A 24,600-nucleotide genomic window follows, 5' to 3' on the forward strand; every position below is an offset into this window, starting at 1 on the left:
CTAAAAAAAGATGCACAAAAACTGAGCAGAAGGAGGAACTCATTTAATGTACTCCAAGTGCTAATGCAAATTCAGTTTACAGGATCATTTTGGAGATAATTGTTAGTAAAAACCACAAAAAAGGTAGTGTGAAAGTTGTGCCCTTAATGCTAAGTATTTCACTCTACCACTCAGCTCCTACTGGTAAGGTTTTATGTTGTTTACTAGTGCAAACTTAGGATGTAGTCTTTTGACCAACTTGACAACCCATTTTTAAATTTAGCATAATCATTATTATATATTGACAGAAAAAAAATCCAAGAAAAACAATAAACATTTTAGAACTATGCTGAAAGAGTTAATAGCAGACATCAGTGCTAGAAAAATGTGTCCCTTAGATAAACATAGAAACAAATAGTGCTTTTTAAATAGGAAGTAATCTTAAAAGAAGTAGGTTACTGGAATGTATAGCTTTCTTATACATCAGTTCTATAGAGATACAGTTTCTGAAGGAGAACCATAAAATTAAAGAGCTTTTGCTCTCATCAGTTGTGAAAATTCTTCAATAGGTGCTTTTTTGACAGGAAGTATTTCCCATAATGCTGAAAATATTTTTTAGCAGTGATATATTAAGGTTTGTCAGTCACCTTCAGTGAAACATCTAGAAATGTGTGTAAGACTTCCTTGAAGTTTACACCCTTAGGTGTGAAAAGACAGGCAAGTCTAAGTTAGTTACCATACTCTTCTTGGAAGGGGATTCACCTCATTAGATCAGGCAAAGGACCCTCTGGAGATGTTGTGCTCCTTCTACTGACTATAAGCAGAGCATCAGGTGACTATCTCAGATGTCTGACTGGGTGTCTGGAGTTAAAGGAGGTGGAATTCATCTTGCTTTATTAAGGAAATTGAACTTAATGTCTCAGCACAACTCCTTCAGCTTGAAACAGAAGGCAGAACTGACCAGTGTGCTTCAGGATCCTACAGAGGTGCTCTAGTAATTAAAAACTATGCTGATATTCAAAGAGCAGCCAGTGTGCTCCAGAGCTGAGATTCAAAGTGGAGCTCCTGGTCCAAGGGCCAGCAGACCTGCCTGGCGAGCTAGAGAGAAAGGATGTCTTTTTGCTGAGCTGTTTCTTAATTCATTATGCTCTTTTAGGCCAAGTTTTAGTTGGCATTTAAAGACGTGAATATTTATAGAAACCAGTTCTCTCTGTGGGCTCTTGGGTTTGCCAGCTGTGAAATGAAATGAAAGAATTATCTTCAATTTACTTTTGAAATAGGGGTGGCTATATGATACAGTAATTTTGCTATCTGCGTCAGGGGCATCTGGTGAACAGAAGGTATTATTTTGCAGAACTTCATGGTGGTTGTGTGGTTGTGTGGGTGATGGAAATGCATGAAAAAAATCTACTAAGCATTTTTGAAGAGAAAAGTATTACTAGCTGCAAAGCTGAAATTAGAGCTGGTCAAGGTCTGCAGCACAAGGCCTGTTTATTTTCTAACAGAGCAGTTTCAATTGAATAGCTGTAAGGAAGAATTTGGCCCATGAAGTTTAATGATTAGTTACTGTTTAGTTGCCAGCTGCTCCTAATGACAGAAACTTGCCAACAGAAATGCTCCTTCCTCTCTGATCCTTGCTAGGTTGTTTCAAGTTGACCACAGTTCAAGTATTTACCTGGCTAAAGCTTACATTCTATATATAAAAACTATACATGGTGGAAGCATCAGGTGCATGCTCGCAAATTTATCCTAAATTATCCAGTACATGAGTTTAGCATGAGGAATGCTCAGTTGATCGGTGCATGGATTACTTTGGGGGCATTCACTGCTGGAATCTCAAATGTCACTGAAGAGGATAAAACTGAGGTGGAATAGATTTGGGCAGATCTGGGCTTTCCTCTCCTAAATAACGCATCTCTGACCTCTGCAATTGAATTGTCCAGTCTCTCTGAATGGAGGCAGCTATATTAGTTTACCATACTACATGCAGGCTCAGAGCTTGACACCGGCATTCAACTCTTTTTTTCCCAGAAAAGTTTGCAGATTCTCCCTGTATCCAGTCCAGGCTATTGATGTGAATGTGCTTGGAGCTGACCATTAAAAGATGATCTCATGGAAGCCACGCAATAATGTTGGTATTAATTATTTGCTGCCTTTTAGCATGAGTTGCAACCAGTCCTCCTTCCTGCAGTTGGTATCAGACTTGCATTGTCTCCCTGTTGCAGCTTCCTCAGCAAAACACTGAGTGTAATAAAATATGAGTGCCTTGCTGCCTCCATATGCAAGAGGGGCCTGCATCACTCACCCCATGTACCTCTGCATCACTTAAAAGATATCACCTAGATAGATGGGCGCATGTCTTGGATTCCTCTTTTGGAATGCAAAAGGTTGCCTGCTGTCTCACAGGCACTATCATCAGGGTGCTACCATAGACTACCACTTATTAGTGTGTGTTAGTAAAAACAAAACAGCCTAAAACCTCAATAAAACCAAAACCAAATAACAAAAAGTGAAAGATTTTCTCATACCCTCTGTTCTACATCATGCTAGTATACTGTGCTTATGTTTTGACTTTCTATGTTTTGTTCAAAAGTTCAAAACCTTCTTATGTTTTGACAACTAAACAAATACAATTAGGCCCAAATACATTAGACAGTACCATTGCAAACAAACTCTTTTTGTAATGTGTATGAACTTGACTTGTCAGGAGCTTTGTTTCTACTTCAGATATATTTTTAGTAATATTACATAAAATACTGGGTACTTTTAAACTCAATCTTTGTACAAGCTTTTTTTTTTCCTAGGGCTGTTTTTTCATTCTCTTGAAACATGAGTAGCCATGCTAAAGGAATAGAACCATCATGTCTAATGGACCTATATTTAGGCTGTCTGAAATAGTGACAACAAACATGATGTTTGTGGGTTACCCTGAAGGACTGCTGTGTCCTGGCATCACATTAAGTTGCATTTGACTCTTCAGACACTGGAAATGAGGAAAGACCGGTTGGATCATTGAAAGAATTTTCTGCTAGGGCAAGCTTGTTCCCTGTTCTATCTCCTCCAGAGTATTGGTTTTTGTCTGGCTTTAAATAATCAAGCAGGGTTTCCTTAAACTGGGAGACAACTTCACATTTTAATATTGCCTTTATCTATAACAATCAAGAAGGATCTCCTTTATAACAAAAATCCCTTTTTAAACTCTTCATTGGAAGGGCGCTGCTGATACAGATTAGAAGTTACAAAAGATAGAAATACAATTATAGATAAATTATTTATATGTAAATAGTTGTTAGCTACATGGGTATACAGAGGAGGCTTGAACAGAAGATGACTTTCTCGTTCAGTGTTCCTAATCACGCTTTTGAGCCAACATTCAGCTCAAGAAAACTTTGCTTTCATTCAGGGCTGCATCACTTCCTCAATAGTCCTTGTCTCCCTGATGCTTGCACAGTTGGATTCTGTGTTTTTCTCTCACTCTGAATCTGTTCCCCCATTCTGTGCATACTCACAGCACAGACAGATCAATGCCCATCCTCTCTGTAGGCATACAGCCTCCAGTGAAGCATCTCTCTACAGAATTCAGTTCCTCCCTTGTCTTGAATGTGGCTAGTGTTTGAGGCCTTGACTTCTTTCTTCCTTGGAGATTTTTTTTTTGTTTAGGCTTTCTTTTTTTCTTCTTTCCCCCAGCTTAGTCAAAATAAGAGTTTAACTGATACTGATTGATGGCAAATAATTGTACCCACCATCTTCACTGAAGGTGTTTTTAGCCATCTTCTAGCATTTAACTTATTTGTAATCAGAAAACAAAGCCCTGGTTTCATTTGTGCAGGTGAAACACTCCACAATGGAATTACCATCCTTACTGATGGAAGCAGGATCAGCTTTTGAGTTGTACAGTGAATATTTGAAATGCAGTAATTTGTTGCAATGCATATAAGCAGTGATGGAAAGTTAGTATCTGTCACAACAGGATGGCATTTCATACAAGCCAGGCTGTGTGTTTTCTGAAAGAGTGTTCGTCATCCAGCATGATATTCCAGTAAACTTATGATAGTTTACTCCCTTCCCTGTCTCTTTTGTCATTAGTCCCAGTACAGAAGAAGGACAGGCAGATAGGATTTTATGCTCTGTGTTCACTTCTTGATGGCTGTCTTCAGTGATGTCAGGCTGTGATGGCATATTTGGTTCTACAGTGATTAATTATAGAACACTGTGCTTTTTGTGTTAGTGAAATAACTTTAAAAAACACTTTTATCATCATCACAACAGCAAATAAAATACAGGAGCTTTTGGAGGGTTTGGTAAATGGAATACATCTGGCTAGCTGCAGAATTCAAATGAGAACATATGAAAGCATCAATATCAGATGTGCAAACCAGGTCACTCAGTGGGAATTTTCTTTTGAAACACACATTCCTTGTATGACTCACTTTTTGAGGTTTGAAAGAAGAAATAAATCCTTAAACACAGTTCCCTCCACATACTGTGGATTGGAGCATCAATTTTATAGTATTGTGTTGCGCAATAGTTGTGACCACTCCAAATTCACCATCTTGAAGCAGAAAAGAATCTGTGACATGCATAATGGGCAGGTGTTGAAGTCTGGGATCTGGGTGCTGCTTTGGACTTCTGCCCTGTGGAGGCCTTGAGAAAACAAAGAAGAGTAGTAAGGACCCTGAACCCACCCTTTCCTAAGGGGATGTTAGCAACTTCTCCTCCCTTACTGCATTTACATTTCCTGTTGTCTATTATGATTGCCAACAGAATTTTGCTGAACAAAGTAAAACCCGAACTATTCTAGTCTTTGGGAGGAAAAATCTTAAATTAGTGGTTTTTTCTTCTGTTTTTTTCTCCTGTTTATAAAATAATGACTGGGGCGGGGGGAAAGTGCAGATTTTAGAGATGCAAATGTTCTGCTAAACAAATTGACACATTGCCTCTTCCCTGTGATCTTGTCCCAGTCTAGTTTTATTGCACTGTTGCTCTGTATGGTAAGAGAAGCATTTTTCTGACTGTTGCCTCAGATTCTAGTTTGAGTTGAAAGGCTGGTAGTTTGGGAAGTTGTCCTTCAAGTTCCCATGCAATTACATGGCTTCAGTTAAACTTTCAATGAATCATGTACCCAGAGTGAGCTATACTGAAAGTCCTGAGATGCAGAACTTCTGTTTTTCTGCTGTTACTGGTGATGTGAACTATCACTGTCAAACTTTTTGTCTCACATCCTCCTTTGGTTTTTGCCTGCTGTATATTTCTTCTAATAGTGAAAATAAATTTAAAATACATTAAAATTCCTATTTTGTTTTTCACTGCTGGTCTTCTACAGTGTCTTTCTACAATTCTCACGCTTTTAGGAGTACAAGTAATAGAAAAGGTTGTACAATTTATCTCCAGCATCAGACTTTGAATCTCTGTCTCTCATTATGAGGCATCCAGAATCCATGAAGTATTTCTGAGGCATGGCCTTGGCAGGAGAGACATGATTGCCTTCTGAACTGCCTAAAGATGCTGGTATTGCCTGCAGGAGAGCATTTTAGATATCTTCTCTTTATGGAAAACAGAGGAGCTTCTGTGGCAGATAGATTTTGGTGCAGAGAAAACAGCAGCCGTTGACCTTCCAGATATTAGCCTTGATGCAAATATTCCTGGGGGAGATGCTTGTGACTTTCTTACCAATGCATCCTGTACAGACTCTTCTCTCTTATTGTCACTGAATTGTGAGCTTCCAGGAAAGCTGGGATGTGTGTTTGTGGCATATGCTTTTATGTGTGCTGGCTGTGCTGGAGAAAATAAGGTCATTCCAGGTCACCTCAGCTTTTACACTGATTCTGCCATGGACTTGCAGTGTGGATTTAGGCAGATCACTTCGTATCTGTTGGAATAATTGGGAATAGTCATTAGGGTGGCTGCAGTGGGTCCTGGGCTCAGGCAGACCACCAGTCTGCTTTTCTGTTATTCAGTGTGCCAGATAGCTCTAGTCACTTATAGTACCTCACTCCACCTTGCCCCATCTCTGTCTCAAATCACCAGGAGACAGCGCTAATGACCTACCTTGTAATGGCACAAGGGGGATCTGCTCTGGCTCTGCAGACACAGCAGGCTCTTGTTACCATTCACTCAGGGGTAATCCATAATGGGAAAAGCCATCCTTTCTCCCAGAGAGGCTGCAGGAGTTCCATAAGGCATGTCCATTTGCCTCCCTTTGGGCCCTAATTTTTCCTTTCATATTGTGAATTTTTGTTTGTTCTGCTTTTGTGTGTGTGTGTTACATGCAGCAGGTAGTGACTGAGATTTTAAGCTACGTCTGAAGTCATGGAGCTCGTATAAAAGCATGTATCAGAGTAAGTAGAACTGGTCTAAGATCTAAGACAGAGTTTTATCGGAGACTTTCTCAGGGCAATTTACAAGCTGGCAGAGCTGTATATGTGGAGAAAATATTGTCAATATTACGAATACCATAATCAACCAAATGTAACTTTATTCCTGTCATCATCTAGGTCATTCATAAGGTAAACTTACCTCAGGCATTTAGGCAGAGGTTGATAAAATGATTTTTTTCAGTAAGAATGATATCTAAATCCATTTGCTTTATTTCATTGGGTTTCTCAAGTTCTTTGTTTTGGGGTTTTTTTCTTGTTGTTTTGCACTGTGTTTTGTTTATGCTGTTGCACCTTGAAGTACTTGGGACTTGGTTTTGATGCTGGAGAGCAGAGTTCCAATTTGGAGTTTGTTTATTATTCTGCTCATGATCTGCTGATGGTCAGTGTTTATTTACAGGCCAAGCCGAGAGGAACAGCCATGAGCTCTCTCTCACTTGGAAATTTGCCCAAGGCAGCAATCATTCCTCACTTCATGCTACCAGAATAGTTTCATCTGTACAGGTTTGCCAAACACATGGTCAAGATAAAATTACTTATTTTTCCTTGAGGTTTTCCTGGTGGGAGTGAAGCTTATTTGTTACAAGAAAAGCCCTGGTCAGGGTCTTTTCTTTTCTTACTGTCCCTTTGGCTTAGTTTCTTTTCTCTTCTAAGTGAAGTTTAACAGCTTGTCTAGTTGTTTTCCCACAATGGTCTCCTAGAAAACCAAATGCAAACCACTGCAACCAGTTAATGTTTCAGTTCCTGGGACTGTAAGGGAATGTATAAGCAAGAAAAACAGAATCATTGTATGGATTACAGGAATTTTTTTTTCAGTAAGGCAATAGAGTCTATGCACTTAGCACAAGCTTGCTGTTGATGTATTTGGAAAATAAGAAAGCAAACAACTGAATTTCATTCTCAGTATTTTTATTCTGACTTTTTTCTCCTGTTTTCTCATATAACTGTAACCTAGTAACTCTAGGTAGTGATCAGAAAGCCAACTGCAGCCTGCATCACATGGATGTAACTTGAACCAATTGGAGAAATTACCTTAGTGCTTAAAATTATTAACTGTGCTAAGCTGTTTCTTCTCAGCAGAGTTGAAATCTACTGAGAAACTGAGTTTGCTGTCCAAACACATGAGTAATTAAATACTTGGAATGGTATGTTTACAAAAACACCATGCAATTACAGATACTTCTGAAATGCATTACAGATACTTCTGATACTTCTAAGCATTAATAGTGCCACAAACATTTCTACATACCAACATTAGTACTGTTGGTGTTTGTACTCACATAGTGTGTAAAGGTCCCCCCTAAAATGAGAGCTCATTGTACAAGGTGCTGGGTGTCAGACTTCTGGATAATTATGTGTGTCTTTCTCAAATACATGTTTTTGGTTTACCAAGATAAAAGGAGAAGGACAATGCTATTCCTTTTCATCTGTTGCTGGAGTGGAGTTGTACAAAAGGACAGATGTGTAATCACATCACAAGAAGGAATGGCTGTAGTCTGTGAATTTACATAGTTTTGAAATAAGAGGTTTCTAGTTATCAAAGCAGTTCTGTCATTTTAGAATAAACCTTCATCAGTTTTCAAAAGGGCTTGTATAATCAAAACACTGAGGGGGCTAAAGAGACACAGAGTTTTGTTCCAGCTCTATGATCTCTACCTCCTGGAGACCTGGAAATAACTGTCACCTACTTGTCACTCATATTTACATGCACCACTGTGAAACTGTAATGTGAAAAAGGGATACCTGAAGTAGAAATTGCAGCTTCTTAGAGAGGTTTTTTTCCTCATGGTCAGGTCACTGCCTTGGAATTGATAGTAAGGATCATTGGGGTGAGTAGGTAAAACATTGTATTTACTGTGTAATAGTAGGAAACAAACAAACTTCTGATTCACTTTTTTTTTAATCAAAAATCTGATAAATTATCTTACTTTTTTTTAACCAGTTCAGCACTAAACACTTAGTGCACATAATAACACAAATCCAGAAGTAACAATCTAAACAATCCTGTTGGTGTAGAGAAAAAAAAATTGCTGGTCTGGCCTGGTAATATCTTGTTCCAAGAAATGTGTTTCCATCTGCTCTTATTTGGCCTGTGCAGCATAAACTTTTGCTTTAATTGTAGCTTACTTAGAGTTTAGAGGATCCATTTGTTCTTAGTCCTAGTAGGCTCCAAAATTCATTGCTCTATGAATAGCCAGAGATGTTTGAGATTTCTGAAGAACAGGAAGGAACACTCTGAAATTCACTTGCAGAGTGCTCACTGCAGTGTTTAAATAGTGGAGCTGGCTGCTTTGATACAGAGAGGATTCAGGGTTACCCACAATTCAAATGGTTCTTCTGGAGAGATTTACCTCTGTAGTGGTTCTGCAGATTGCAGCACCGTTGTGTTAACTGAATGCACAGTGGCACTGGTGTTGTGCTGGCTGAAGCCCATTGGTTCACAGTGGGATGGGCTTAGGTCTTTCTCAAAGGAGGATTTGGGAGAGTGAATGAGAGGTGAAGTTTGTGGATGAAGTATTTTTTCCACATAGTCTGCACAGGTGTTAGCTATACATGATTCATAATTCTGTACAGGCATTTAGGTCAAGGGGTGGGATTGAGGATCTTTGGTGAATGTTGAAAGAATGCAAAATTCTATATTTTTTTTTTAACCTAACATAGGCATCCTCAAAATGCCTCTATTCTGAATATCTTTGAAGTTATTAGCTATTCAGACTGCCTTTCTTCTCTTTCAGGCTGCTTGTCTAAAGGGCGTGATAACCCTGATAAGTCAACACGATCTCTTTTATTTACCAAACTGGGAAGTCTCTAGAAAATTCCGTCATGGGAAAGTTGTATAACCCTCAATGCACAGTATTCTGATGCTTTTCTGGGCTTATAATGATTACTATCCATTTTAAAGTGCTAGTTTTGCTGTCTGGTACTAAATGGATTTTAATAATTATATTTGTCACAGGGCAATAGGGTACTAGAGGAAATCCATCTTAAAATAATGGTGTAATTCTCCCACATATCTGTACTGCTGAAACAGTCCATTTTCTTGCCTCCTTTCATATCTTTCTTCCCCTTGAAATTAAAAAGAAAAAGAAATTTTAAAATTAGCTCTACTGAAGTCTCTGTGCATACAGTGCAGGGTAAACTGTTTTCTTTTTTCATTTCCTGCCACTTCATGCTTCTGTCAGGACTTTTCCAGGAGAAAGGGCAGGTCAGTATCCAGTTGTCTGGGAAAAGAAAACTTGGTTACAGATATTTAAACAAGACCAAAACAAACAGCTTAATTGGTCACATGAGGAAAACAAGACACCAAGGTCATCCTCTTCTTCCCTTATATGGCCTCCAAATGACCCTAAACATCTTTTTTTTTTTTTCCTTAGCTTGCTTCTATGTTTAGCTTTGTAGTTTCTATTAACAGCATCCAAAATAGATATTATTCAGGGCAGGCAGGTGTACCTGCCCACACTGCATGGAGACAGGGGTCCTGCCATGGCAGTGGAGGAAAAGGGGCTCAAGTGCTGCTGTTCCTTGCAGGAGGGAATTGGTTGTGTAACAAGGGTAAGATGTGCAGGGTAACTGGTCAGGGCTTCATAGCCTCTGGAAAGTCTCTGGCAAGGGGATCAGTCTTACGGCAGATTGCACTTAACCATCAGGATTATCTCTGGGAATCCTTTTTTATGTTTGCAGGAAATGGTACATTTTGCATTCTATTCTGCTCAAAAAGATTCATCTTCAGACCGGAATTCTAGTTGTCAGGCAGGTTTGTGACTTCTAAACTTTTGAAGTTTTCAGCTCTTTCTTGATTGCTGATCTGCCTTCAGCTGACAAAGGACTTTGTGGCCCTGAGGAGAATAATAATATTGGAAGGTATTTGATGATCTGTCTCCTTCAGAAATGCTTAAAGATTGAATGCATTTAAATATGTCTGCTTTTTAGGCCCAGATTTTGTTAATATGGGGTAAAGAGAAGTCTCGGTGAAGTATCTGTTCTTGTGCACTAACATGAAGTTTCACCCTGAAAAACCCTTTAGTTAGGTGAGAGACAGGAGGCCAAGAAACGCTGCTTAAAGCTCTTTCAAATAGGTCTGAGTTTCAGTATTTTCAAGTACTTCAACACCATGGCAACAAGAGCTTCAATTCTTGAGATAAATGGGGACAGAATTAGCATATTTCCCTAGGAAGAGTCTTCTGAGAGTTTTGAAGTGGTTTGCAAAACTGAGGTGGTCATGGCTTCCTGTCAGAGAGAATGTCTCTGCCTGGACCTGACTCTCCCAGTTACTGCCTAACAACCAGAGCACTTTCCAGTGCTCCATTCCTTCTAGCAGATTCACAGATCTGTGTGGGGTGCATACTATTGGAGGGCCTACTAAATTCAGTTTTCACATCTGTGAAAACATTTGCGGAGCTACAGCAAAACCATGCTTAACTCTGGACAAGGTCTAAAATGGTTTTTAAAATTAAAATGTAAAGTTCCAGTCAAGCAGCAGAGTGGAAAGTGCATCTAGATGACAGGGCAGCTCTCTATACCCAGACCATGATAAGAGTCATTGGCCACTCATCCTCATTCCAGAATCAGCTTCATAAATGTTATTGATAATGAAACGTACAATTTATTGTTTGCTCTGCAGAGGGATTAGACATTGTAAGCAGCAAGGTGGGCAAAGACATGCTGACAGCTTGGAGTGGGGATTAAGTTACATCATAATCAAAATTTGCTAAACCTGGAGAATCTCCTCATCTGCTGTTGCTGGGATTATGAGAGGCTCTTTAAGTAAGGACTAAAACATTGGTTTTGGTGATGGACTGTTTTAACATGAAGATGTCTCAGGACCCTCAGTTGCTTTATATGAAGGAGTTGCTCAAGCGTAATCCTCCTCTAAACACAGGTGACATTCCTGTCTCAAAGGTGGCTTTGACAGTACTGTGACTGTGGTACATAAATTGATTTAGGATTTTATATTATAAAAAATGGTGGCACTAGTTCCTCCCATTTAATTTTCTAAAAGAAATCATCTACTTTCTTGTCTTAAGAGCAGTTGAAAAGAAGTGCAAAGGAGGTGTTTCCCTCTATTGGCTCATCTTCACTGTACCTCACCCATTCTGCTTCCTCCTCCTTCTGATCCCTGAGTGAAGATGAGTGACCTGCTGCGAATATGACATCTCTGACAAGTGTCATTGCCTCCCACCAGTCCGAGTGGGTGTCCTTCACTGATGAGCTGCTCCTCCCTGTGCCCCCACGAGGTAAGCTCTCTGATTTTCTCTGGAACTGGTGAGACTTCCTTGTTTGATTTAGACCAACTACTGGCATAAATCTAGCATATATATGTGATATATATGGGAGAGCTTGCCTTCTAAGTGGAAGCAGTTTGTGCAGAGATTGAATTATCTCCTGCTACCCCTATGTAATAGGAGAATTTGGGCCAAAAAGGCAAATTACTTGCCTTGTGTGATGTAGATCTACTACAGGTTTTGGATCTGTGCTTCAAAATTCAAGACAGTATCCAACCAGCCATGGAAGACACCTCACCTATTAAAATCAAGTGCAAGACTGCCCAGTGTTAATCCAAAAACTGCATTAGGTGAAGGAAAATGTCCTACATTTAATGGCAAATTTTAGATATTTCAATAAAAAACAATGAAATAATGGCCAATCCTGGAAACCTTTCTATGTTACCTCTATTTTAGGTAGCACTGAGGCTCCTCCGGTGAAATGTTTTAATTCCACCGACACATCCTCAGAAGAGAACCACAATCCTCCAAATGGAGGATTTCAAGACCTTTTCTGCTCAGAGCTGGAGGAGGCAGCTCAGCAGCCCAAGGTGGATTCTGGTAACCATGTGTCTCCCAGCACTGATCTGTCATCATCCATCAGTGCTTGGGTTCAGTTTGAAGATGCACCATGGACCAGTGCTTCATCAACCCACCCACAAACAGGTGAGGCAAAACCAATGAGAAGGTCTGTTCCAGTAAGATAACAAAGTACAATGACAGCATACAGGATTTTTGCCTTGCTCTTTGGCTTCTCAAAGGTTTGAGTAGTTTGTACTGTATTTTAACACAATTAATGTTATCAGAGTTTCAAAAAGGGCTCACACTATCCTTCTGGATTGAACAAGAAATATTTTCTTTTTGTAAAGAAAATGAAAGCCTTTTGTGACTCACTCCACCTGTGTCTTGACTAAGTCTTGGAGATTACCAAAATGCATTCATGGGGAATGAGCATAGAGGTGTTTTCAGCAGTGACATTTCTTACATAGAGGTATGAAAAGCCATTAAAAAAGTCTGAGCCATATTTGCCTTTGTAATCTGGAACTCAAAGAATGGTGATCACCTCTGTGATCCTAGCTTTTACCTGATCTTAGTTCCCATACGCTTTTTGCCAGCAGTTCATTGATACCAGCAACTAATGTGCCAGTGCTCATCAGTACTTCCTGCTGTCTTGTGATACTTCCTGATGTCTTGTGATTTAGCAGCTGGAGAATTACAAAGACAACAGATATTTACCTTAATTCCAGCACTGCATGCACTTTTCTTCAAATATCGCAGTTCTTTCTGATATGTTTTAAACATGCATGCAAATCCCCTGCCTTGCCTCATCAGCTCATGGTAACTGATGTGGCTATATAAGCTTCTAGCTTTTCTGCATCAACAGACTTCTGTCCTTCCTTGCAGGAGGTTGTGGAGTAATTGCCCAAGAAAACAACAGTTTACTTTTTCAAGTTTCAGTTGAGATTCTCTCTTATTAATTCCACTTTATGACTGCTATTTATTAAAGCAGTTTAAAGAGTTATAGCTTTCATCTGCTCACTGAGTAGAGATATTCCCTGATATATAAGATATTCCCTGTAACACATGAATAAGACTTCTCTCAGAAAACTTGGATTGTCAGCTTTGGATTGGGTTTTGGATAAACCCCATCTGGTTTTCCATCTGCTATTTTGATGAGTGCTACAGACTAGTCCTTTTGAGAGAGTAGACCTTTTGTAGAAGTAGGGGAACCTTTAGAATCTCTTCTAAATGAGATTTATCTGACCTTCTTTATATTTATTTGTTGGTTCTTAGTTGTAAATACTTATTTATCCTTGTGATGTAAAGAGAAGGAAGAGCACCCATGAAGTGTAAATATGTAAAACTGAGATGCTCTACCTCTCTCTAGTTTCACGCTTATGTGATCCTTATGCTTACTCACACAGCCACGTACTTTTTCAAATGGGGCTGTTGGTTGCTCTGACTTGGTACTTCCTTCCTAATGTTGTTATATCCTTGTTAACTGAAAAACCTGTAAATGCACCTTCTTAAGCAAAAATTAAAAATCTTTGCTCAACTTTAATAAAGCTAATCATAAGAAAAAGACTTCCATAAACCAAATTTTATGGTATATTACTTGATGTCCTACTCTTGGAGGGATATGGCCTGGTCATAAGGTATATGATTAGCAGATTACTGCCTGTTGGTGTGTGTTTTCAGTCACAGGGGACACTAGTCTGTAGGCAGAGGTCTAGGACATCCAGATGAGGAGAGTAGAGTAGACTTTCCAAAAGCATTGCAGTTTTGAAGGAGACATTCATTTGTGCCCATTTAGAGGCCTGGCCTTTGTGATCCGTGTCACTGAGGGAGGATATTTACACACTGACTTTGGCATCTGACTGAGATTCATGGAGGAGGGTGGTTCCCCTAACAGTCAGACCAGGATGTACTCCATGTAATTCTTGCATGGGAAACTATTATTCTATGAACTATATAGGAACCCTAAGGAAGTGTTTCCTAAGGATATTTTAAAATCCTTACTTATGAGCTAATCCCACTCCTTTTCTGGACCCTGTATGATAAAGGGCCAGACCAGTGCAGCTGACAGCCTCTAAAGGGAAGCACAAGTGACAGGTCTTTGTTTCTGGCCCTTTACTTTGAGGGACATTTGACAGCAAGAGGTAGGATAAACTCCAGCCTAGTTGTTCTCCATTATTGTGCAGATCACGATTTAATTCTATGGGCTTCGCACTGACACCCGGAGTGGAAAGCCCGAGATGACAGCAATTACTCATTTCCAGTAGCAAACACTCTGCATAGGAACAATAGCAAATACCCAGCCGGGGGAGGGAGGAGTATAAAGGCTAAGTGCAAACAGAAGGATTGGTGTGAGAAGGATGGCCACGTTTGAAATCTGTTTCCTGTGCAGGCAGCTGTGAAGAGCAACGTCCTGGAGGGTCAGCACCCCCGGTCGCGGTCCTGTCAGGGCTCCAGCGCTGTTAGGAAATCGTCTGTCTGTCTGTCTGTGCTTGAGCAGCTGCTCAGCTGACCAGATAATTACCCAGGCTGATGGCCAGGCTGCCTGGAAACACATTTTGAAAAGGGCTTGCAAAGTGGGATTTCCAGAGTGCCATGAGAGCAAAGAGGATGGATCCTCAGAGAGAGAGAGATGCTGTACATTGGGGCTACAGTATTTTGGCGCAGGTTTCCCCAAAAGCAAGTATTTCTCTCAAAATGCTCAGAGTCCAAAAAAATAGCAATTTAAATACAGTTGGAATGTAGTGGTTATTCTATAGGAAGTACATTTTTAACAAAACCAAGGCTAATGCTGGATCCTTTTTGTTCTGGGAAAACTGAAGGCATTATTGGGGGAGCAGAGGTTGGGGGACTGATGGCAAGAAACAGGGCTGAACAAACAGGCAAAGAATTTGGAAGATGAAAAGAAAGGTCAAAATCTGAGGTACAGAAATGAAAAGCACCCATAGTAAGCCTCACAGCAAAAACTATCTTTATTCAGGATGTTCATGTAAACCCTTCCTTCTGCCAGGTTCAGACAGAGTAAATGCTAAGCAAAATATTTGTTTCAAAATATTTCTGCTTTTGTCAGTTAACTGACAGCTGCCAAATCATGTGTATTTCTCCTCAAGAAGCAAAAACTCTTGAGTGAGGCCATAAAAGTATTAAGTCAGAGAAATGATGTATTGTGGTGTCCCATTCTCTGTTTTCTTTTTGTGGGGAAAAGAAGAAATTTGAATTTTGTTATGATTATTATCAGCCTAGTCAAACTGTTAGTGCCAAAGTGAAAAATGAGATTTTTAGGCTGACCCAAATGTTCCTATCACAAATGCTACACAATCTGTAAATGATCACAGCCAGCAGGTGACAAAACATTTGCATTTGTTACACAATGAGCCTCCAGCTCACAGTCTCATATTCTATCAGTGTTAGCGGCACTCTTCAATTCAATGAGGTATTCTTAGTCACCATAATTAGAGTAAGGCAAGATCTGTTACATCATTCATCCTACTCAGCCACGCCCACTTCTTCCCAAGAGCTTTGTCTGGTTTTAAATGGCTCAAATTACTTGGACTCTTACCATGACCCTTGAGAGGCTATCCAACAGCATATCTGAGTTTAACTACTTTGCGGTGTTCTTTCTGAAATAGGCAATACTTGCAACACAAGATCAGCAGCTGGAAACTACACCTGTCACTAGAAACTGATGCTATGCTAAAATCAGAAAAATCTGAAGTCCTATGTAATAAGAAAGGAAATGCTGCTAACATGGTTTATTGTAATGCAGTGTAGGGATCAGGGAACAGGTCCTCAAAACACCAAAGATGAATTAATGCTTCGAGGTAAATCTGCATATTAAAAGCCAATCCATTGTTTTAAGCATAGAGATGTCAAGAAAAGTAAAATGCATGTTGAAGGAAACATTTTTTTTGGGAATCAATGAGTTGATTTTCAGTATCCAATGCATGCTACAGAATTTGCAATTTAGGGATAGTTCTGGCACCAGTCTTTCAACATAAAGAGATTTCTGAGAAATTCCTGCAGCAGAAAGGCTGTGACTCTCTGGCTATTGGCTAATTTCTACAAGAGCCCTGCCTCATTTAGGAATTTGGCTGCAGCACTTCCAGGATCTGAAGAGCAGCAAGCAGAAGCATCTGAAGAGAGATCTTAAACATGTGTGGATGTTTACTTTTGCTTGTCTTGCTTTTTGAGATTGCTAGATGGTTTTTTGTCTCAGCATAAGGGAAAATGCCCTTTTGCTAGTTTTAATAATTAGTGTTGGGGAACCTAGAACAGTCAGATAGAAGGTGACTGTAGTAAGAATTTAAAGAACATCTCTTGCAGTAAAAGCTGCCTGTGGTTTTGGTTTTCCAAAGTACAAGTCTCCTTTTAGAAAAAAACCCCACAATTCTGTTCTTTCGAGATGGCCCAACTTGCCAGGAATAAAATTCATTTGCCCTTACATAGAGGTATTTGGCAACACTAGTCCAGTCAGATGCCTTCTTAGATAAAAATTGAGTTTGGAAAGCACAAAACTAGTTGGCAGTATTTGAGTTATTAGATCTTACAAGTTTATAAATTAGCCTGTTTTTTCATGTTGCTGTGACTGACTTAAAAAAACACTGGAAATCTAAGGTTATTTTTTTATAAAATAATTCCACAGTTTTTAGGATATAAAGCACACTTTAAAAAAAACACTTGGCTCCCGTTAGTGATCTACATACAGAGCTCAGCTTTTCAGTTTGTCCTCTATGTCCAAATAAAGTGCTCTGTCTGTCAAAGCAATTTCAGCTGAAGTTTTAAGGATGGCTTTTCAGGTGCTGTGTTTAACAAAAGGACTGAGAGAGGGACTGACAGATTACAATCATACACTCATCATCCTTTCTCTACAGGCAGTGTGCAGTTACTGCAGGGAGGAGGGATGGGTTTTGGTTCTGCGTCTGACACAACAGCTGCCAGCCTGTGCAATAGAGAGGCAGATCTGACTTTCAGCTCCTCATCCTCAGAGATGACTACCCAGAAGCCACTCAGTGTCAGTAGGCTCACAGCTGTACACGTATAAAAATACCACTGCCTGCTTACCTGAGGCTATCAGTGCAGATATACAAAATAAATTCACACTTCTCAAGAGGCAAGGCAGAGAGCACTATTTGGATATTCTGGTTATGCACATATCAAGGTTTCCACGATGTGGAAGTGTCCCATCACATCGCTTGGATGGAGAGAGAAACCTTCTTTAAGTTAATTTGTCATTTTTTTCCAAAGTATCTGTCAACCCAGTAAGGGTTGTTTATTACATACTGAGAAGAGAATCTCTGTGTCAGTAGTTGTTCACTGTAACTGCAAGATTTGGGGAGCATCAAGATCTTTGTTGGTTTAATAGCTAAATACAGATATACTAATTTAGAAAACAGTTGCTAAGCTGATATTAAATTAGAACTAGTCTCTACCCGTACACTTTTCCTTAGTTCAGGAAGATTTTAACCATAACTTTCCTTTTTATTAGTATTATTTCCTCACTAGAGCCACCCATTGTTGCTAGCATTCAAGTGATGATGTGGGCAAAGAGCATGCAATACAAGGACTACAGAATACAAACTCATAGCAATGGATGTGTGTGATTGTGTTCTGAACTCTGGGTGATGGTTAGGCAGGTCTGAACTGTTTGACATGCAAGTCTGGCAAATGAGTAGAACAGGATTTTTGGTCTACACTGAGCAAAAATGTTATGCAGTATAATCAGATTGGGACTCTACATTCTGCATGTTCACAAACAAAAGTCATTCCTAGTGCACATTAATAGGTCAATTTCAGGTAATTTTTATACTCCCCCTACACACAGAGCATTCCTGAGATGATGACTGCATTTGAGTGGGTGTTACAGATAGGAAATACTTAATTAAATAAAATAAAACCACTTTAAAAAAATCTGTGGTGCTGTAAAAACTCCACTGAGTTGCACAACAAACATATTCGGATCTTGTCAGCAGTGTCAGAAACATGAAATCTTGTTCTGAAAAGTCACAGCTTCTCCAGTACTTGAGCAACAGGAAAGCATATGGCTGCCTGCAGCATGGAATCTAAGGCAGACAGCTGAGTAGTGCTGGAGGGTGACAGTGCCAGGCACTAGCTAAGTTGTTCTGCATTTGTTATAAAAGAACTGTGTAGCTGTGCATGTTCGAATTTGTATTTACAGAGCCCCAGTACACTGATCTAGCATGTCTTTGGAATAGTTGTGATCTCTGGGTAGACTGCCCTGCATGTCTCTAACCAACACCTGTTTTCTGCAACCAGTGTCTGCTTCAAAAGCACCCAGCTGGACTTCTCCCTCTTCCAACTCTTCTGAGAGACAAGCCCGTGCCTCAGAGAGCAGCTGGACAACCAACTCAGAGGACACCAGCAGCCCGAGCATTGCTCCCTCCTACACAGATCTGCAGTCACTGAATACCGAGGACTTGACCAGTGGTAGAACATCTGCAGCAGATTCAGCTGGTAAGACGGAAGCCTTCAAGCTTCCATCTCAATCTTTTTGATGCTACTCAAACTCACTGTTCAGAATTGAGCCACAGGGAATGGATCCAAAACAGAACAAACTCAAGGATTAGGCAGACTAACTTTTTGTTCTGCTCTAATTCCAAAAATCCACACTTGGATTTTACACAGCACTGACATGTGCAGGCTCCTGAAGTTAGAGCCAAATGCAGCTATGTACCTGTTGATAGACTTGGAGCATTTCTGCTTTTGACATGCCACATCAGCTTAAGCTGATCTAGGAACTAGTATGTTGTGGGAGAGGCTGGATGCCTTTCCTGAATTTCCATGCAGAAATTTTCTCAGCAGTGTATTCAGCTGAGGCAGGCTCAGTTCTGCTTACTCCTCTCTGTTCCAGTGAGTGCCAAGACACAAATCCAGTTTGCTGGAGGCATTCTTTGCATAGTGCTTTGCACTGTTACTGAACAGTAAATGCAGAGAGAGTGTAAGACATGACATAAGATGGTTCAGTAGCAGATTTTAACCATTTAAGGATCTTGTATCTGACTTTGCAGGGCTCTATTCAGACACAATTCTGATTGTGGAAAAATGTGCTACATGGCATTGTAGCTCTTTGCTCCTCAGCTGTACTCTGGGTAATCTGAAGCAGGAGAAATAAAGCACAGTAGTGCCAGTCATGTAATGGAGAATGGGAACTCCTGAATGACAAAGTTTTCACAATGCATAAAACAGCTGACATGTCAGGACACAGAAAAAAATACACAGCTCCAGGAGGAAGCACCTGCACTATGTTGAAAGCTGTTCAACCCAAGCTGAGGAAGGTCAGTAGCTACAGTTTGGTGATGAAAATCGATTCCCTGGTGTCATGATAGCTCAGACCTGGGAGATATTTAATGTGTTTTCTCTCAGGTGGTGAATGTAAAAATATGTGGGAAATAAGATCTGTTTTGTGAGAATGGGCTTCCCAAGCCTTGCTGAGGTCATATGTCCCTTCCATAAGAAACATATGCATACCTCACTTGCAAAGAGTATTATTTGGTGGTTCAGTGAAGCTGGGTTAGACTTCTAGGCAGATTTATAAACAGCAGCATGGTAGATGCTGGCTCAGCACTTCAGACAAAGGATTTATGGAGAAGTAGTAGTTACTTTGGATAAGTAGAGCTGTTTCTTTTTTCAAATAATGAAGTTACCACAAATCTGTCTGACCATTTTTATTTTGGAATACTCTGCTTCCCTGTACCTCTGAGTTTGGAAACCACTTTTTGGTAGAAAGGTAGAATAGGCAAGTTGGAGTATGTGCTGGTTGTTGCTATTTTGTTGATTTGGTATAGGCTACTGTCACTGGGGCTGTCTCCATCTGAGCAAAGGGAACGAGGGATGCCCAGTCCATATATAACTTCATGTTATATAGGCAAGTCAAAGACAAAAGGGCTGCTGTATATGCCTGTCATTCACATGGGATTATATCTTACATACGGCCCAAAGTGAAGCTGATACTTCAGTAAAAGCTTTGTGTGCAACTTTCTTATCTCAGTCAGTCACAAACTGACATACTTATTAGCAAGACGAGTACAAAAGCTCACTCCAGCCACCTAAAATTTTTACAAGTAAAAAAGGAGGTAATACAAGCAAAGCTGTGCTGTTAGTTAAAACATAAGATACACTAATCATAAACATAAGATACATAAAACATAAGATACATAAAACATAAGATAGACTTACACTTCCAGTACCTTAGTGATACTGGAACCTGAAGTGTGAAATACATGGAGTCTTTCTGTCACCAGGTGTAGAGTTTGCAAAAGAGCAGCATGAACAAAGTGCAACTGTTTGTCCTGTTCCTGGGATGTCTCACAGTCCACCCCCTGAGGTGGCTGCTGGCATCAGGAAGGTTTGTGCAAGTGGGGAAGCTGAGGACCTAGTGGCCATGGAATTGTTGTACAGTTCTGGCTGCTCTTCTGTTGTTCAGCCCACTGTCATCCCATCATAACAGTGCATAAGTGGACAAAAATTGTGTGATCATTTTCTTCTCTCCATCCTCTCTGCCCCTCTCCAGAAATTCAGTTCTTTAAACCCGACTTAATTCAAGCATTTGATTTGCATTTTTCCCCTCAAAGGACTGGCTGCCTCAGTCTGTAGTAAAGTTGAAGGCTCCACCAAGACAATGAAATGGCATGTATTTTGCCATGAAGGCAAAGAGAGGAATCCTCATGCTCTGTGTGATGATGAAGTCACATTGACTGCTAACCTGGATGTTGACTCCAAGGTCAAGCTTGCTGGAGGGAAAAAAAAAAATCAGACTAATTTCACTGCTAAAAGCCCTATGAAAATAATAAATCAATGTTTGATCTACTTAGTGATGGTAAAGAATCAGGTCTATGAAATAATCTGTGTTTAATACTGTTTCAAGTGAGAAAAACCTAGTGATGAGAAAAGCATGAAAAATTCTACTCTGTGGTCAGATGCTAAGTAAAATAACTATTTTAGCCATGGTGAATTTTTATTGCCTGAACAGGATAAAAGGATACTCTATTCCATAATTTCACCACTTGTCTTGAATTAATCCTGCATGCAAAATGCTTAAACACCAGCTGCCTGTGGTAGTTCATGGCACAGGATTTTGTGTGGGAGCAGATGAAAGCCTGAGGTAGGTCTGACTGCAGGCATACACAGAGACAAGTCCCAGCCATAAAAATGTGCATCTTGGTGTCCAGGGCTGGTGGGCTCTAAGCAGGTAGAATTGCCTGGGAATTAATTTTCTCACAACTGATACAAAATTTGAGTGTAAAACTTACGGGATTGAGCTAATATAATGCAAGATATGTGTTTATGCAAGATATGGCCTAGGAAGATAACTGAAGGAAGAAGATGAGAGAGACCTGAATGATACAACCTGAAAGTTTACCCTTGCTACAGGGGACTGCAGAAAACCTCCCAACTGATGGAGTTGGGATAAGCAGACTGATGTCCTGTAAAGGCAACAATGTTGCATGAGCAGAGGTGAAAAAGATTTGCTTTTCTATCAAAGTGCAGCTAAAAGATGCTGCACTTCATTGCCTATGCTTGTTTGAACTCTGGCACCGAGAAGCCTTTTATATTATCCTCATCTTTGTCAGCACAAGGGACTCTTTAGCCTGCAGCAGCTAGCCAAGAAATGTGGGTCAGGTGATAGCAGACTGTCCATTTACCAGGGGCATGTTTATGTGGTTATAACAGCAAGCACTTTGCAACAGCTGGGGTTTCACAGTGTGTGTGAAGCTGTGTTTGGCGCTGCTGAAGTGCCCTTGCCTCAGAGTTCTTACCATGCCTCGCCACATCGCCCAGCTTGGATCAATGAGCATGAAAAGAAGTAGGAACTTTTGGCCTTTGTGCTGTGCTCTGCAAGATAAGTAACACAGGACATCTCTGTTACTGATACAATACAAGTATTTGTTCCTTCTGTAGCAGATGCCTGTCTCAGCTTTCAAAAAAGGCCAAATATCTGTGAGACAGAGGAGCGATGGAGAGGCCTTCTTGTAACTGTGGTTATGGATCTGTTCTGAGGTTGTGCCCAATTACCTCACAGCTTGTTTTATATTTCTGCATTTCACCATTTTTCTTTAAAATAATTTCACCTATATAAATTAAAATTTTATTGTATACAAAATATAAACAGTTATATATGGTCAGTATGTATATAATAAAGAAGATATATATATTTGCATAGCTCATAAACTATATTCTATTATGAACTTCATAGAATATATTATAGAATCTCTATCACATAAGAAAAGTTATGTGTGTGTGTGTGTGTGTATGTCTGTGTGTAGGCATAACTTTCCTCATAGCAATTTTAGGTGCATTGTTGGTAGTTGTGTTGTTTCTGTTGTGATTTGTATCTTAGCAAAGCTTCAGCTATGCCATGTTTGATGTTAACGGTTCAATTTGCTGACCAGTTGTTCTCTTTGGCACTTTCTTCTATCTCTGGGACTACTGGGATACTGAGGAAATTGCTATGTTATTATTTTCTGAGAACATCTGCATGTTTGGAGATAGAAGGTTGGATGTGTGACCCCTAACTTCCCAAAATCCAGACAGTTCATAAATAGCACAAGGAATTAATTCTGAGAATGTTGTTATTTTCAACATCATTTAATGGGGCTCTGGTGCTTCTCTTCCAAAACTTGGAAATGGCAATTCTGGCAAGCTCAGCTCCAGCTATCTCTTGGCAGTAACAGAGGGCAAGTAATAACTTTTCAAACCTTTTCCCAATGCTTTTCTGTAGTGTTTCTGTTACATTTCTTCTGTAACTGTAGCCAGCTAGATACTGAATCCTGATATGATGACTGCAAGAATGGTGTTCAGTGAGTTTCAATCAAGCAGCTTTGAACAGATTATATAGCTGTGCAGTGTGGTTGCACTGAATGCCATGAACAGGGTACAAGCTCTGAAATCATTCCATGTTAATTACCATGAGGAGAGGGAGAATAGCACATGCTGATGATTACCACCTTCCATCCAGAACTGCATTTCAGTTGTGCCGTGTAACTATTAACCAGCTTGTGCTGTGTCCCAGTCCCAGACACATGGAAAACTTGTACATGAGAGCCTGCCAAAGCCAGCTGGAGAGGCTGCAGAGAGGAACATCCAACCCTTGCTTCAAGGATGAGGGGACTCCAGAATGCCATGAGCAAATAGCACCTAAAATATACTCCTAAAAAACTCCAAACTGTAAGAGCTAGATTCAGCACCAGAGGCAGGGTTCTTTATTTTTCATGTCAATACCAACAAGCAATTCAGTAGTTTTATATTGTAGTTGTCATTCCAGATTTTTCTCATGCATTTTTAGCTTCTTGGAGAGTAATGAATTAGTGGGACAGATCTGAGAAGCTAGGTCTAGATAATTCTTGGCAGCAGAACTGCTGTGATCCCAAGATGGACCTGTGTACTGGAAATTAGCTCATCTTCAAGGCTTCCTGGCTGCAGTATCCCAATGGCCTCTGCAGTAGAGTTCAGTCCTCATCCCTGTGTTGCAGTGGGGAAGCCTGCAGCTTGGTTGTGCAAACTGGACCTAGGTGAAGTAGAAATAGCTTTTGCCATATAGACTGACAACCTTGCTCTTTGATGAAGACTGCAAGTAAAAGTAGTGGACAAGAGTCACTGTCTCAGTCCTGCCAGGTGGCAGGAAGGAGGGCTCAGAAAATCTGCCAGGAGGATGAGGGAACTATTAGAATGAGGAAAGAACAGGTACAACAATAAACAAATGTTTATTTCTGTCTGTTCAGTAGAGAGAATTACAAAATAATCTTGGTGTGCAGTCATCTGATTCATAGGCTTTAAGGCCAGAAAGGAGGACTGTGTTGTCATTATTATTGTCCAGTCTGGCCTCCTGCATGTCTCAGGCCAAAGAACCTTACCTGGTCATTTCTGCACCAAACCCTTCAGTTTGCAGGCTGTGCAGGGAATGCACTGAGAACAGCTCTGAGGAAAAAGGTGTGGGACTGTTGGTGGATGAAAAGCTTAACGTGAGCTGGCAAAATGGAAGAAACTCTTTACTGTGAGGGTGGTGAGGCACTGGAAGAGATTGCCCAGAGGAGTTGTGGATGCCCCATCCCTGGAAGTGTTCAGTGCCAGGCTGGATGGGGCTTGGAGCAAGCTGGTCTAGTGGAAGGTGTCCCTGCTCAAGACAGGTTGGTTGAAACAAGATGATTTTTAAGGTTGCTTCCACCCCAAGCCATTCTATAACATTACCATATCCTGAGCAAATATTTGCATAATATCTTTCTAATTAACATCAGCTGCAGCAAAGCTAGTCCCTGATCAGCCATTTCTATCCCTTCAAAACTTCATTTTTAAAAAGGACTGTCCTAGTGATAACATTTAAAGCAAGCTGAGATGTCAATGAGCTCAGCTCTGCCAGCTCTTGTGGGCCTAAATGTAGTCTGCTAACTTCAAAAGGTGCAATATCTGCCTCCCCTACACCCCAGAAAGTAACACTGATTATTTATCTTCTCTGTTAT

General features: G+C 40.2%; 1 protein-coding gene across 1 annotated transcript in view; it reads left to right on the plus strand.

Moving 5' to 3' along the window:
* The window catches only part of STON2 (stonin 2), a 66,811-nt gene that overhangs the window by 3,075 nt on the left and 39,136 nt on the right, over nucleotides 1-24,600 (plus strand). Inside the window, exons 2-4 of the mRNA XM_031065427.1 lie at nucleotides 11,383-11,587; nucleotides 12,032-12,280; nucleotides 18,404-18,601. Of these exons, the coding sequence (XP_030921287.1) occupies nucleotides 11,500-11,587; nucleotides 12,032-12,280; nucleotides 18,404-18,601 (535 nt within the window). The 5' untranslated portion in view covers nucleotides 11,383-11,499. The remainder of the gene's footprint in view (nucleotides 1-11,382; nucleotides 11,588-12,031; nucleotides 12,281-18,403; nucleotides 18,602-24,600) is intronic.

This window comes from Geospiza fortis, unplaced genomic scaffold (assembly GCF_000277835.1).
Source record: "Geospiza fortis unplaced genomic scaffold, GeoFor_1.0 scaffold54, whole genome shotgun sequence".
Taxonomy (NCBI): Eukaryota; Metazoa; Chordata; class Aves; order Passeriformes; family Thraupidae; genus Geospiza; species Geospiza fortis.